At 34.3% G+C, this 13,335-nt stretch overlaps 1 protein-coding gene across 5 annotated transcripts in view; it reads left to right on the top strand.

Moving 5' to 3' along the window:
• Positions 1-13,335, top strand: part of GALNT13 (polypeptide N-acetylgalactosaminyltransferase 13) — an 812,973-nt gene that overhangs the window by 682,719 nt on the left and 116,919 nt on the right. For all 5 annotated transcript variants that reach the window (XM_069080111.1, XM_069080110.1, XM_069080113.1 and 2 more), the window contains one exon: positions 3,186-3,325. In XM_069080111.1, the coding sequence (XP_068936212.1) occupies positions 3,186-3,325 (140 nt within the window). The remainder of the gene's footprint in view (positions 1-3,185; positions 3,326-13,335) is intronic.

The following is a 13,335-nucleotide window of genomic DNA, read 5'->3' on the forward strand; positions in this document are numbered from 1 at the left end:
TTATAGATATTATCCTGATACCAAACATATTTTACCTCCATGATTATTCTACTTCCTCTGTTTTGGAAAATTTTCCAATCCATATCCATTTTGCCATTTCTACAATGAGATGACTAGAATAATGCAGAGTATTCTATAAATGCCCTCTATATTGTGACACTGAAGGGCCTCCCATATAACTCCTTGAAGGACAGACAGTTCTGGAATTGTCCTACTCTTCATGATCCAGCTGCAATGGAATTTCTACCTTAGTCTTGAATAATTCATGGTCCCATATTTCTAGGCAATTCTGATGTCCCCAGAGTATGCTAAGACTGAGGAAAATCATTGTCATTCCTCTCCTCTCCTGGCAGGTATTAGTGGGAGCCTTGAATTTCCTAGTCTGAAACAAGCAAAAAGTAGTTCTTTTGCAGAAATTGGTCACCATAAGCATTCTCCCAAATATTATTTGTTCCAAGACTGCTTCCCAACATTGTTCCAGAAAATAACAGCTTATAGAGTAACTCTTTAGTATAACTAAAATAATTTGGGTAGTGTGGCATTTTTATTATATTGCCAGACTCTTCCATTAACAATTAGCATTTAGATGTCTTTATTTGTATGTTATTTCCTATTTTTTTTAAGTTTATGAAGTTTTAGGATGAATTTTTTTTAATATTTGATAGAATTTGTTGATAAATCTATCTAGTCCTTTTTTATTTACTCTTGCAGAGTTCTTTTATGATTTGTTGAATTTATTTTTCTTGAAAAATAAGTGCTCAATTTCTAAACTAATAATATAGGCAATTAGTATTTTTGGAAACATATTTCCATTTCTTTAATTTGTCAGTTTTATCAGAATATAACTGGGCAAAATGATTCCCAATAATTTATTTTATTATTTAAAAAAATTTATGGCTTTTATATTTTCAATACTAAGGATTTTCTTTTTCTCTTTTTTAAAGTTAATGGTCTATTCAATTGCTTTTTAAACACTAGTTTTATTTATTAATTCAAGTGATTTTTATTTTAGTTTTGTCATTTTTTTCTTTGATTTTCAAATTTGTTATGATAATTGAGTTTTTTTTTTTAATTTCCAAGAAGTGTTTTAGATGTATGGACTGTACTTTGTTCTAATCTTGATCTTTCTTATTGATGAAACTCTTTAGAGTATAAATTTTCCCCTAAGCACTGTTTTAACTGCATACCAAAAACTTAGATATGATATCTCATTGTTGTCATTAACTTTAATAAAATATTGATTATTTCTTTGATTTGTTCTTTAAACCCATCCATTCATTAATAACATGTTATTTCACTTCAATTACTATGTAATCTATGCTTCAATGAAACTTTATTGAATCTAATTTTTATTGCATTATGGTCAGTAAAAGATGCATTTAATAGTATTGCTTTCTGCATTTTGTGAGTTTTTATAACATTCTAATATGCAATCAATTTTTTTTTTGTTAAGGTGCCATGCATTGCTTAGTAGTATATTAATTCCTGTCTATTCCAACTTGGTATTCTCCAGGAATCTACTATATCTAACTTTCTAGAAATTCTATTCAAATCCTGAATTTCTTTTTTGTTTATTTTATTAATTAGACTGAGCTAGATCTGGGGCAAAAATTGAGGCCCCCACTACTGTAGTTTTACCATTTCAAAAAATGTATGTAACATTTAATTTTTTTAATAATTTAAATTCATGGCATCTGGTGCATAGATGTTATATTATAATTGTTTTCAGTATTTAAATTAATTCATCTTCTATAGACTCTTTTGGTAAAATACAGTTTCTCTGCTTACCTCTTTTAATTATATTTATTTTTGTTCTTGCATTAGCTGATACCATGATGGCTACTCTTGCCTTTTAATGTTTAGCTGAAACATGAGATTTTTCACTAGTCCCTCAATTTAAATATGTGTGAATCAGTTTCAGCTGTGTTTCTTATAAACACCTTATAGTAATTTCTTGTTTTCAATCCATTCTTCTTTCCTCTTCTGTTTTATGGATAAGTTCATCCTATTAATAGACACAATTATGAATGATAAATATATATTTCCTTCCATCTTCTTCCCATGTATTTTCCTTCTTTTTGTTTTCCACCCACTCTTTAATAGTTTTCTATACTTCTGTCCAATTCCTCCCTTAATTTACCTTTCCTTTAGCCTCTTTCCCTCCTATTTACCTGTTAAGTGAAATGTATTTTTTTACTGAATTATTGCATATGTGTATTTTTACCTTCTTTGACTAATTCAGATTCAACTGAGGTTCAAGTGTCACTACACTTCACTCCTTCCCCATATATATGTATATACTTCTTCTTACATTCCAAATTTATGTGCAATAATTTGCCTATATGTTCCCTCTGTCTTTAACTTGCCTCTCCTCCAAGGTATTCCTCTTTCTCTCCCTTTCCATTTTTCTTTTAAGTTCCTAAAAACATAACACTACCATACAAGGACTTCTGTCTATTTAGATGATTTTTCTTTTTACTCCTGATGACAGAGTTTTTAAATAAAATACATTATCTCCCCATATAGGAATGTAAAGAATTTTCTTTTCTTTAGTCCTTTTGATTGCTTGTTCAATTTTACCTTGCTATGTATGCTCTTATAGTTGTCATGTTTTCTATTCAGCTCCAGTTTTTTCATCAGGAACTCTTGAAAGTCCTCCATTTCATTGCATTTGTGTCAGGCACATGACTTGATTCCACTTCATCTTAACTGAGCCTGGCTCACTTTCCACTGTCCTACATATTAGATAATAAAAAATGGTAAATTTATGGTATTGTAGAAAAATAAGAAGAAAGCTATAAAATGCTTTGTGAAAAATACTTCATATAGAGAAATCACAGAATTTAGTTGTCTTCAATTCTAAGCTACTAAATTCGCAACAATTTTCACTTAATTAATGATCCTTCCCAAGAAATAAAAGGTTTTTAAACATAAGTATTGGAGAGAAAATGCAAATCTAATTAATAAGTAAACTTTCCATTTGGTATTTAATTTGCTAAGTTGAATGACAATAAAAGAGTCAACCATGGTAGCAACTGCATATATAATTCAATCTTGTTGAACAGAAAGTATAGTACTTTAAAAATGATAGTAAAAGTGATTAGTGGCATGTTTTTTTGGAGGGGGGTAATTTTTGCTTCAAAGGTAGTATAAACTAATTTATATTTTTCTCTGAAAAATTCTAGGTGTTGTTAAAGTGGATTATGGAGATGTATCAGTCAGAAAAGCACTAAGGGAAAATTTGAAGTGTAAGCCCTTTTCTTGGTACCTAGAAAACATCTACCCAGACTCCCAGATTCCAAGACGATATTATTCACTTGGTGAGGTATGAGTTATTTATTTTGATTCTTCTAAATATATTTTGTGAATAGTGTTATTTCTAAAGTGCTAATTTCTTCATATTTTTAGGAAAATACTTTATGGAGTCTCAAACTTGATGTATTTTAAATGAGTTCTCACTTTCATTTTGAGGGATTTGTTCAGAAACCATGAAGATTTTTATTACTAGTGGTTTTTCCCCCTAAAACAGTAGCAGAAGATGAATAACTAATAGTTACAGAAAAGTTTCTCACACCAGTGATTTTATTCTGTTCCAAAATATTGATAATCTTAAGAGAAATATGACTGGCCCTATTTCCTCAGTTATATCAATATAACACCAGTCTCAAGACCCTTTGCATGGTATTCCCATTTGTGTAACATCATAACTCAATGTTCCATGCTTGCTTGAGGGGCAGTGTTGGGAAGAGATTGGGAAAATAGATTTTTTTTTCACCTTCAGCTTCTTTGTAGATGACTTCTTCCTAGAGTCTTTCTCTTTCTCCTGGTGTATCTCCCTAAAGAAAACCTGGAACCCTTTGTATCTTCTCTCTGAGTCAGAAACTGGAGGACTTATTGCCTGTACTGTGCTCTCTCAGTCTATCTGCAACATGATCACTCATGAAGGCATGTAGAATCAAATAATTATTCTCCAACAATGAGGCAAGTCAAGCAATTGAGCTTGATACCCTGGTTATATATGCATATTCATATAATTTATTTTAATTTTTCATGTAAATTACCTTGAGCAAACTTGCTTCCTGTGCCTTCCTCATATAGTAAAAGGAGTGACAAATATTTTTTTTTGTTTGTTTTTATTTTTATTTATTTTAAGTTTTCAACATTCACTTTTATAAGACTTGGAGTTCTAAATTCCCCTGCCTCTGCACCCCTCCTCCTCAAGATGTCATGCAATCTGATATAGGCTATCCATGTATGACCATATTAAACATATATTCACATTAGTCATATTATGAAGGAAGAATCAGAACAAAAGGGGAAAACCATGAGAAAGAAAAATAAGCAACAAAAGAAAGAGAAAATAGTATATATTCATCTACATTCTGAATCCATAGTTCTTTCTCTAGGTATAGATAGCATTTTACATCATGAGTCTTTTGAGATTGTCTTAGATCATTGCGTTGCTCAGAAGAGCTAAGGGAGTGACAAATATTTTTAAGGATAGTTATGACAAAAAATGGATTTATATTCCTTCTTTTAATAAATTCCCTATAATAGAATTAGGAATATAATGGTGCTATAACAATAATTAAACACATTTAAATTTATATATAAATGAGTTTTCACATATCTCTTAGTGCACATAATCATATTGTAGTCCATTAGAGAGAGGGAGAAAGGAAAGGGAAAAGAGAAAGGAGAACAGAGATGGGTGGGTAAAGAAATGGAGGGACAGAAGAAAGATACAAAGCATTCATTTAAGTACTTAGTATGTGTCAGACACTGTGCTAAATGTTGGAGATACAAATACAAGCAAGCAAAACAAGCCTTGCCTTCAAAGAGTGAACATTCTGAGGGAGGAAGACATTCATGAAAGGAAACTATAAAGTAAGGGCAAAGGAAGGAGAGGTATGCTTTAGAAATGGTAGAAGCAAAGTTGTGGAGGTTGAATTCAGGTAAGATAAGAAGAAAACTGACTTAAACCCTAGAATCCCACAAAGTCTCTACTTTTAACAATCCTGGGTGCGGTACTCTCCCAAAATTAACTATTTCAGCATTCAGTATATAAAAACATGAAAACACTGCCATCATAATTTGAAAGTAAACATTAGACAGATTACACTTCAATAACAGATTTAGTTTTCCTTTAGTTTGTAGTGTCATATATTTCTTCAAAGAGGGGAAAGATCATCTTCCCTCTTATTTTTCTTTCTTTCTATATTCTCAACTCAGCAGAAATTGAAGCACAGAGATAAGACTCTGTCCTTTGAAACTTTCAGCAGAAAAGATCTCACTATTTTAATCCTTTTTTATTTCACTGATCTGACCACTGGAAAAAGGTCAGCTGAATTTACCAGGACACAGAATACAGAAAATGCTGACAACATATACTCTAAATTACATAAAACAAACACACACACATATAAAACTTATTGCCAAATTGTTTCATTTTATTTTTTCTTAATTATATGTAAAACTTATTTAGCATTCTTTTAAAAAAATTTTGAGTTCCAAATTCTCTCCCTCCCTGACTTCCCTCCTCACTCCTTGGGAAGAGAAGCCATTTGATACAGTTTATACAAGTTCAGTCATGCAAATCATTTCCATATTATCCATTTTACAAAAGAAAACACAGACCCCCCCAAAAAAATTTGAATAATAAAGCTTTTTTTAAAAAAATGTTTCAATCTGCATTCACTTTCCATCAGTTCTTTTTCTGGAGGTGGATAACATGTTTCATCATCAGACCCTGGGAATTATCTTGAATCATTGTATTGCTGAAAATAGAAAAGTCATTCAGAGTTGATGATCATAAAATATTACTGTTATTATGTACAATATTCTCCTGGTTTTGCGCGTTTCACTTTGTATCAGATCATGTAAATCTTCCCATGTTTTTTCCTAAAAGGATCTTGCTCGTCATTTCTTTTTTTTTTTTTAAGCAATCAGGGTTAAGTGAATTGCTCAAGGTTACATGGCCAGTTATTATTATTTTTGTGTGGGTGCCGAGTATTGGAGGCCGGAACCAATCCCAGGTCTCCAGACACTGGGGCCAGTGCTCTTACTCACTGTACCACCTGGCCGCCCTTTGCTCATCATTTCTAATAACACAATAGTGTTCTATCACAATCATATACTACAACTTGTTCAGTCATCGCTCAATTTATGGGCATCCTCTCAATTTCTAATTCTTTGCCACCACAAAAAGATCTGCTATAAATAATTGTTGGTAATATAGGTCCTCTTGCTTTTACTTTGATGTTTTTGAAGTTGTTGTTCATCCTTCATTCTCAAAGAATGACATCATGACATCACAATGACATCCTGAAAGGGTGATATTTTGATTTGCTCATGATATGAATTTAAGTGAAGCAGAGCTTTACAAAGTCTATCAGACACACACTCTCTTCTGGAGTTATCAGAGTCCAGTGGCATGACAAAGAGTCAAGAAAACTGGTTTTTCTTGCCCAGGATGTAGAAAGTCACCTTGGCCTTTCCAAATTAAGGTCTTTCCCAGGTCTCAGTTTGTCTGAGGAAATCTGCCCATTCACTGACTAGGGATTAGGTAAGAAGACAGAAGATGGCCTAGTTTACCATCGGAAACTATCAATCTGGGAGAGGGAGACCCTCAGAATTTCTGGTCAGAACAGAAAATAATTGTGATTTACAGTCATTCTAAGCCATCAAGATCTAAAGAATGAGCAAAAGAGGGTTGACTGGGTGCAGTTATTGGCCATTAATTGAAAGCCAGAGTAATTAGGTTTTAAAAGGGTAGTCAAGTAGTTCCATTTGAATCATGATGGGTTTTTAAAGCCAGTTTTCTTGAGAGCTATATTTCAAGAAATCATAAATGAAAACTTCACAGTAGCAAAATAAATTGTGCCAACTTTTGGAAAATAAATAAAAATCTAAAAGTCTTTTTTTGGTAATTTGATTGTTATAACACTGAGTAAGTAAATTAATTTAGGTAGAAGTGTCCTTTTTGTTATTTTGACTTCACCTACCAATGAGCAATTAATATTTCTCCAGTGCTTTAAATTTGACTTTCTTTGTGTGAAAAGTATGTTTTTAATTGTATTCATATAGTTCTTGAGTTTGTCTTGGCAAGTAAACTCCCAAATATTTTATACTGTCTGCAGTTACTTTAAATGAAATTTCTCTTTCTGTCTCTGTTTGCAATCTCCTTCCAACAACTTTATTGCCCCTGTAAGTGACCCCTTCTTTCACTGTCCTTAGGCAGAGAGCTCCTCAAACTGCTACTGCTGTCAGTGCAGCTGCCATCAAAGCCTGCGCTTAGAGATCTGCCCAGCACTTTAGGTTTCACCTCTACCCTGCTGAAGCAGACCTTTATTGATGACCTTCTGTCTTAGGCTAGAAAATTGTTTCACCCAACCTTTTGTAAGTTCTGCCACTCCAGAAGTCAATTTGAGGCACTATTTTAGAGTTGTTTGGAGGGAGATTTAGGAGAACTGGACTGAGCACTTTTCTATTCTGCCATCTTGGCTCTATTCTCTCTCTCTCTCTCTCTCTCTTTCAAAACCTTTACTATAGTTCTAGCCTTCCTTTGGATAATGCACTACATACATTTACAAAGGAAAAAAAAATAGAGAGAGCATTACCCCAAACTTCATTAAATTATTTTCACTTTCTATTTAGTCCAGTTTGTCCAGTGTCTGGATTGGGGCTGCTATTCATTGGGACCACACAAAAGGAGAGTTTACTTAGATGTCTGACAATAGTATTTGCCATATAATAAATATACTAAAGGATCTTGGTCATAGGCACTTAATAAATATTTATTGAATGATTAATTGACCCACAGGCTATGTCCTAAACTACTGAATGACAGGAACTGTTGCTATAAGGAGAGTAATCTATAAGTCTCCTTCAGGCTAATATGGTTTTTTTGCCTCTAGACAGAGTTGGGCTTATACAAGTTCTTTCACAATCACTGGCTTTCACTCATTTGATTCAGCAGCACAACTAAATTTCTTCTGTTAATTTCACTAGAGAATGTTCGTAAAGACTTAGCCTTTGCTCTGGAATGCTTCAGAGAAAAGAGATACCTCTCAAAGCATGTGGTTCTCTCAATCTGGGCTTTGTGTTCTGCCTTCCCTAAGAAAAATCTGAGGAAATATTTGCAACAGTCAAGATGAGCAGTCCCAGATTTGTTCAGTCATTAATGACTGTCAGTTTCCAGGATAAATATGTCCTTCTTGTAAAGCCATAAACAATCAATAATTGAATTATCATTCTTTTTAATCTCCCTTTATATGTGTTTTACTCTGGCTTCCTTTTGACAAAAGAAATTTGGAGAAAATAATTCTTACTCCTCAATGAGTCAGAAGAGGACATAGAGCCACCATGGGAGGTTGTTAATATAGGTAAAATCTGTGTCTTAATGCATACTTCAGCTGTCCCAGATGTCTGATAACTTCACTAGAACAGAGGAAGTTGTAAGTACACCACTACTATCACCAAATTGTTTGGGAATTCTCTTAGTCTAGCAGAATGGGACATCTGGATAGAGGTGAACCCATCACTAGGGATCTAATGACTTGGATAAAAGATAGGAGGTCAAACTGAATTCAGATAAATGCATTAATATGATACATGTTTCAATAATGTCAGCATTAGCCCCCTGCTGTGTGTGTGTATAGTTTGTTGCTTTTTGTTTAAATAACTTTTTAGAACCATTTATAGTACAGAGACAATCAGCAGCATTCAGCAGCAACAGTATTTCACAGAAAAGAGAGAGAAGAGGGTTTGCCAAAAGAGGAAATGGAAATATTTGGAAAGTAACTAGTAGATTTTTTTTATTGATATATGAAAACATTCATTTTTAAAGGCCAAGGAGAAGTGACTGAATACTCTTAAAATTTTGAAAACAGTTCTTATTTTTTTATCATTTTTAATTTATTTCAACATTCATTTTGGAGAATGTTTTGTTTTCAATTTTCTACATCCCTAGAGCCCTCCCCCACCCATTAAGAAGGCAAGTAATATGACATCAATTATACATGTGGAGTCAATACAAAACATTTCTAAATTACCTTTGTTGCTTAAAAAAAAAGCAAGAAAAATAATTTTTAAGTATGCATGCACACAGTTTATCAGTTTTCTCTCTGGATGTAGATAGTATGTTTTCTTCCTGAGTGTTTCAGAATTTTCTTGGATCATTGTAGTGACCACAATAGCTAAGTATTTCACAACTGTTTATTGATACAATATTTCTGTTGCTATGTATAATGATCTGATTCTTCTCCTTTATCTTGCATCAGTTCATATAATTATTGCTATGTATTTTTTTCTAAAATCACCTCTCCCATCATTTCTTATAGCATAATGGTATTCCATTACATTCATATAACATAATTTGTTATTCCATTTCTTGATTGATTGGAATTCCCTCAATTTCCAATTGTTTGGCATGACAAAAGGTAGTAGTACTATGAATATTTTTGTACATACTGGTTCTTCATTGTCTTTGATTTCTTTAGGGTATAGACCTAGTGGTGGTATTGTTGGGTCAAAGAGTATGCAGAGTTTATCACCCTTTGAGTGTAATTACAAATTATTCTCAAGAATGTTTGGACAGTTTACAATTCCACCAATGTAGCAGCAAGCACCCCGGTGTCCCCAGGGTGGCTGCTCACACAGGTTCTTGGATCTGCTTTGTTAAAGGAAAGCAACTCAAAATGCGTTAACAAGCTTACTTTAATCAGTCAGACATATATCATTTACCTTGTTCAGGGGAAAAGGTCAGCACCCCAAATTTCAAAGTATACAGGCAGAATTATCAAGACAGAAACAGATCAAGTAGACAGATTTCCAAACTGTCCAACCATTACATCCATACCCAGTCAACATCTGGGTTTCCACATCTGGGTTTTTCAAAGCTGGGGGACTCTCAACAATGGCTTCCCAGAATTCAGATCAAATCACAGAACACTTCTCAAAGTGAGTCCCAAAACAAAGCTACACATCAGGGCTTATATAGCCTTCTCCTGGCTCAGAGAATGTAACAACCTTTTGGACCCACTGGCCAATCAAAAAGTATCCACTGAAAAACAAGCCTCCCACCCCAGGCTTCAGGTGCACTTTAGCGTAGGGACAGGGAAGATCTTCCAAATTTGCATTCCCATTACATTCGGCCCCAAGATCTTTCATGCCCATAGCATAGACAATTTACTTTTGAATTAGCACTAAATATCTCTTAGGTCACATTTTCAAGGTACAGAACTAAAGTTACCAAAGTGGCCACTGGGCCTTAAACAAACACAAAGTACATAGATAGCATTATCACTTCAATTCAAAACAAGAGTTCAAATAAAGTTCTCTGGAGGGGGGAGGGGCGGTGTCCTTCCCCTCACACAGCTCCAGCCCCTGCTTCCAAGTACAGAGAGGGGGCTGGGCAACAAAACCAACAAGGTGGGGTCCCTGAGGATCCAAGGCACTTCATCCCACCCACCATAGTCACAAGTCCATCCTCCCCCTGGGTCCCAAACTGTGGGATGCAGCCAGGAAACACATTCAGTGCCCCTGCTTTGCTGCTCAGTTCTTATCTTTTCCTGTGGCTGAATTCCGAACTCCTGGGCTCCTTCTCCTCCTGCAGGCAGCAGCCACTCCTGGCTTCTGCCCAGGTCCCGATGCAGGCAGCTCACCATTCCCGCTCTCAGCTCAGTGAAGTCTGCATGCAGGCCATTCTTCTCTCCTGGTCCATGGCTCCACAGAGTCACAGCTACCATAACTGGGAAACAAATGATTATCCCAGCCCCCATACTTTCCTTTTACTCTGCAGATCCTGTTCGTGACGCCATTTTGTAGCAGCAAGCACCCCGGCGACCCCAGAGTGGCTGCTCACACAGGTTCTTGGATCTGCTTTGTTAAAGGAAAGCAACTCAAAATGGGTTAACAAGCTTACTTTAATCAGTCAGACATATATCATTTACCTTGTTCAGAGGAAAAGGTCAGCACCCCAAACTTCAAAGTATACAGGCAGAATTATCAAGACAGAAACAGATCAAGTAGACAGATTTCCAAACTGTCCAACCATTACATCCATACCCAGTCAACATCTGGGTTTCCACATCTGGGTTTTTCAAAGCCAGGGGACTCTCAACAACGGCTTCCCAGAATTCAGATCAAATCACAGAACACTTCTCAAAGTGAGTCCCAAAACAAAGCTACACATCAGGGCTTATATAGCCTTCTCCTGGCTCAGAGAATGTAACAACCTTTTGGACCCACTGACCAATCAAAAAGTATCTACTGAAAAACAAGCCTCCCACCCCAGGCTTCAGGTGAACTTTAGCCTAGGGGCAGGGAAGATCTTCCAAATTTGCATTCCCATTACAACCAATAAACAGTATTATTTATACAGTGTCCCTCTTTTTCCACATCCTTATAGAATTTCTAATTTTCTTTTTCCTGTCATTAGCCAATCAGATGGGTGTGAGGTGGCTCTTCAGAGGTATTTTAATTGGAAAGCAGGTCTTTCAAACAAAACTAAAGGATTTCATACAAGAGACAAGTAGTTGTTGAAAAAATGAGTGAAACTATCCACTTGACCATTTGTTGTTTTTTATTTTTCCTCTAGCAGGGCCAGGGACTTTCTACTCTTCTAATATCAAGTGGGGAATTAGTCTATCAAGAAGTTGCAAAATGATTCTGATTTCTATTTTCTTTCCCACAATACTAATCACTGAAGGGAATCATTTCTGGGGATCCCAGAGGAATGAAATATTTTCTTGGGCCACTAGAATAAGCCCTCAGCATTTGTTTGGAGATCAGATGAAGTTAAAAATTATAGTCAAATTATGCTCATTACATAAAGTCATTCCCTTCTACTTCAAGGAAACCAAAATTGCTCCCCCCAAAATAGTACATATAATGTTTATTAAAGAACCCCAGTATTTTTCATTAGATGAAGATCAATGGACTAAAAACCCTTACTTTGATTTAAAGGAATTCTCCTTGTGTATATAATATCAACTTCAGTTTCTTCTCCCCAAAATTATATTACCTCTAAAACATATAGTAACATTATTCATGGTCTTCATGAGGGGGAGCATTGAAAAGGTAATATCCCTTCCCACAGGAACTATACATACTATGACTCTCTCTTTAATGGTTCCAGAATCTTGTGTGTAGGCTCTAGAAGCTGAGGTTACATCTAGAAATCTTTTTGAAGGAATACCACAAGGACTTTTTGAACTTTTTTTAGTATGTTGTTTACAAAGTTCCTAATATTTCTTGAATTGTGATATATAATTATAGTTCTATTGCTTTCTATTTTTTAAAATGTGCCCTCACAAAAATCCATGTACAAAGAAACACACACGCACTCACATCTGTTTCCATGAAAACAGAAAAAGAAAAACACAATGGAAACAACCCCCTTTTTGAAAAAAAGGAAGCTATACACATGTATACTTAAGGAGAGCCATTTGGTTAATTAGCTTATATTTAGGTATTGATAACAACAATATGATTAAATCCTTATTAACAAAGCTTCATCTTTCTTATGTCTGTCATTAAATTTTGATACCTGAAAGAAATTTGTTTTCTTCATATGTTTATATTTCCATTTAAATCGTCTGAGCCTAAATTCTATCCGGTATCCAAGTGACTTACCATTATACAACAACATGATTTCTTTATCCTCTATTCCCATATTTTTCTCAATTACAAATAACATTTACGAGTTTTTCTCCCAAATATTTTCTATTCACATTTGATGTGAAGTAGATATACTGCAGTACTGTTTTAACAAGCAACATTTATAAATTGCTGTGATACAGGGGAAAAAGCAATGGCAAATAATTAGTTTTTCCAGGTGTTTTATTTTTCTTTTGTAACATTCCATCTCAAAGTTTAATGTCATTGTTATTAAACACTAGTGCCTTTTTCTGCTTTTATCATAAAAAATAATTACAGTATTATTTTAACCTTCTATAACTTACATATAGTTTCAAATGTGGTCTGAAAAGTTGACCTAAAAACTTTAAGTAGAATGATGCAATGTGTGCCTTTTATTTTATTTTATTTTTTGACATTTTAGTCACTTCATTTGAATAATTTCAAATTGATTTCCACTGTGTTGATTCACAGTTCTATTTGGCATTTTATTTTCCCCAGTTATATGCAAAACAATGTTAGAAATTGTTCTAAAAATTTTGAGTTCCAAATTTTCTCCTTTCCTCCCACCCCTTCATTAAGAAGGCAGGCAATTCAATATGGGTTGTACATGTGTATAATGTTATACATGCAAAAAAATTCCATATTAGTCATGTTGTAAATAAAAACATAGACCAAAAGAAAAAAAAATAAGAA

The sequence above is a fragment of the Petaurus breviceps genome, unplaced genomic scaffold, assembly GCF_028583685.1.
Source record: "Petaurus breviceps papuanus isolate PSGF00001 unplaced genomic scaffold, PetGlider_PUasm1.0 91133, whole genome shotgun sequence".
Lineage (NCBI taxonomy): Eukaryota > Metazoa > Chordata > Mammalia > Diprotodontia > Petauridae > Petaurus > Petaurus breviceps.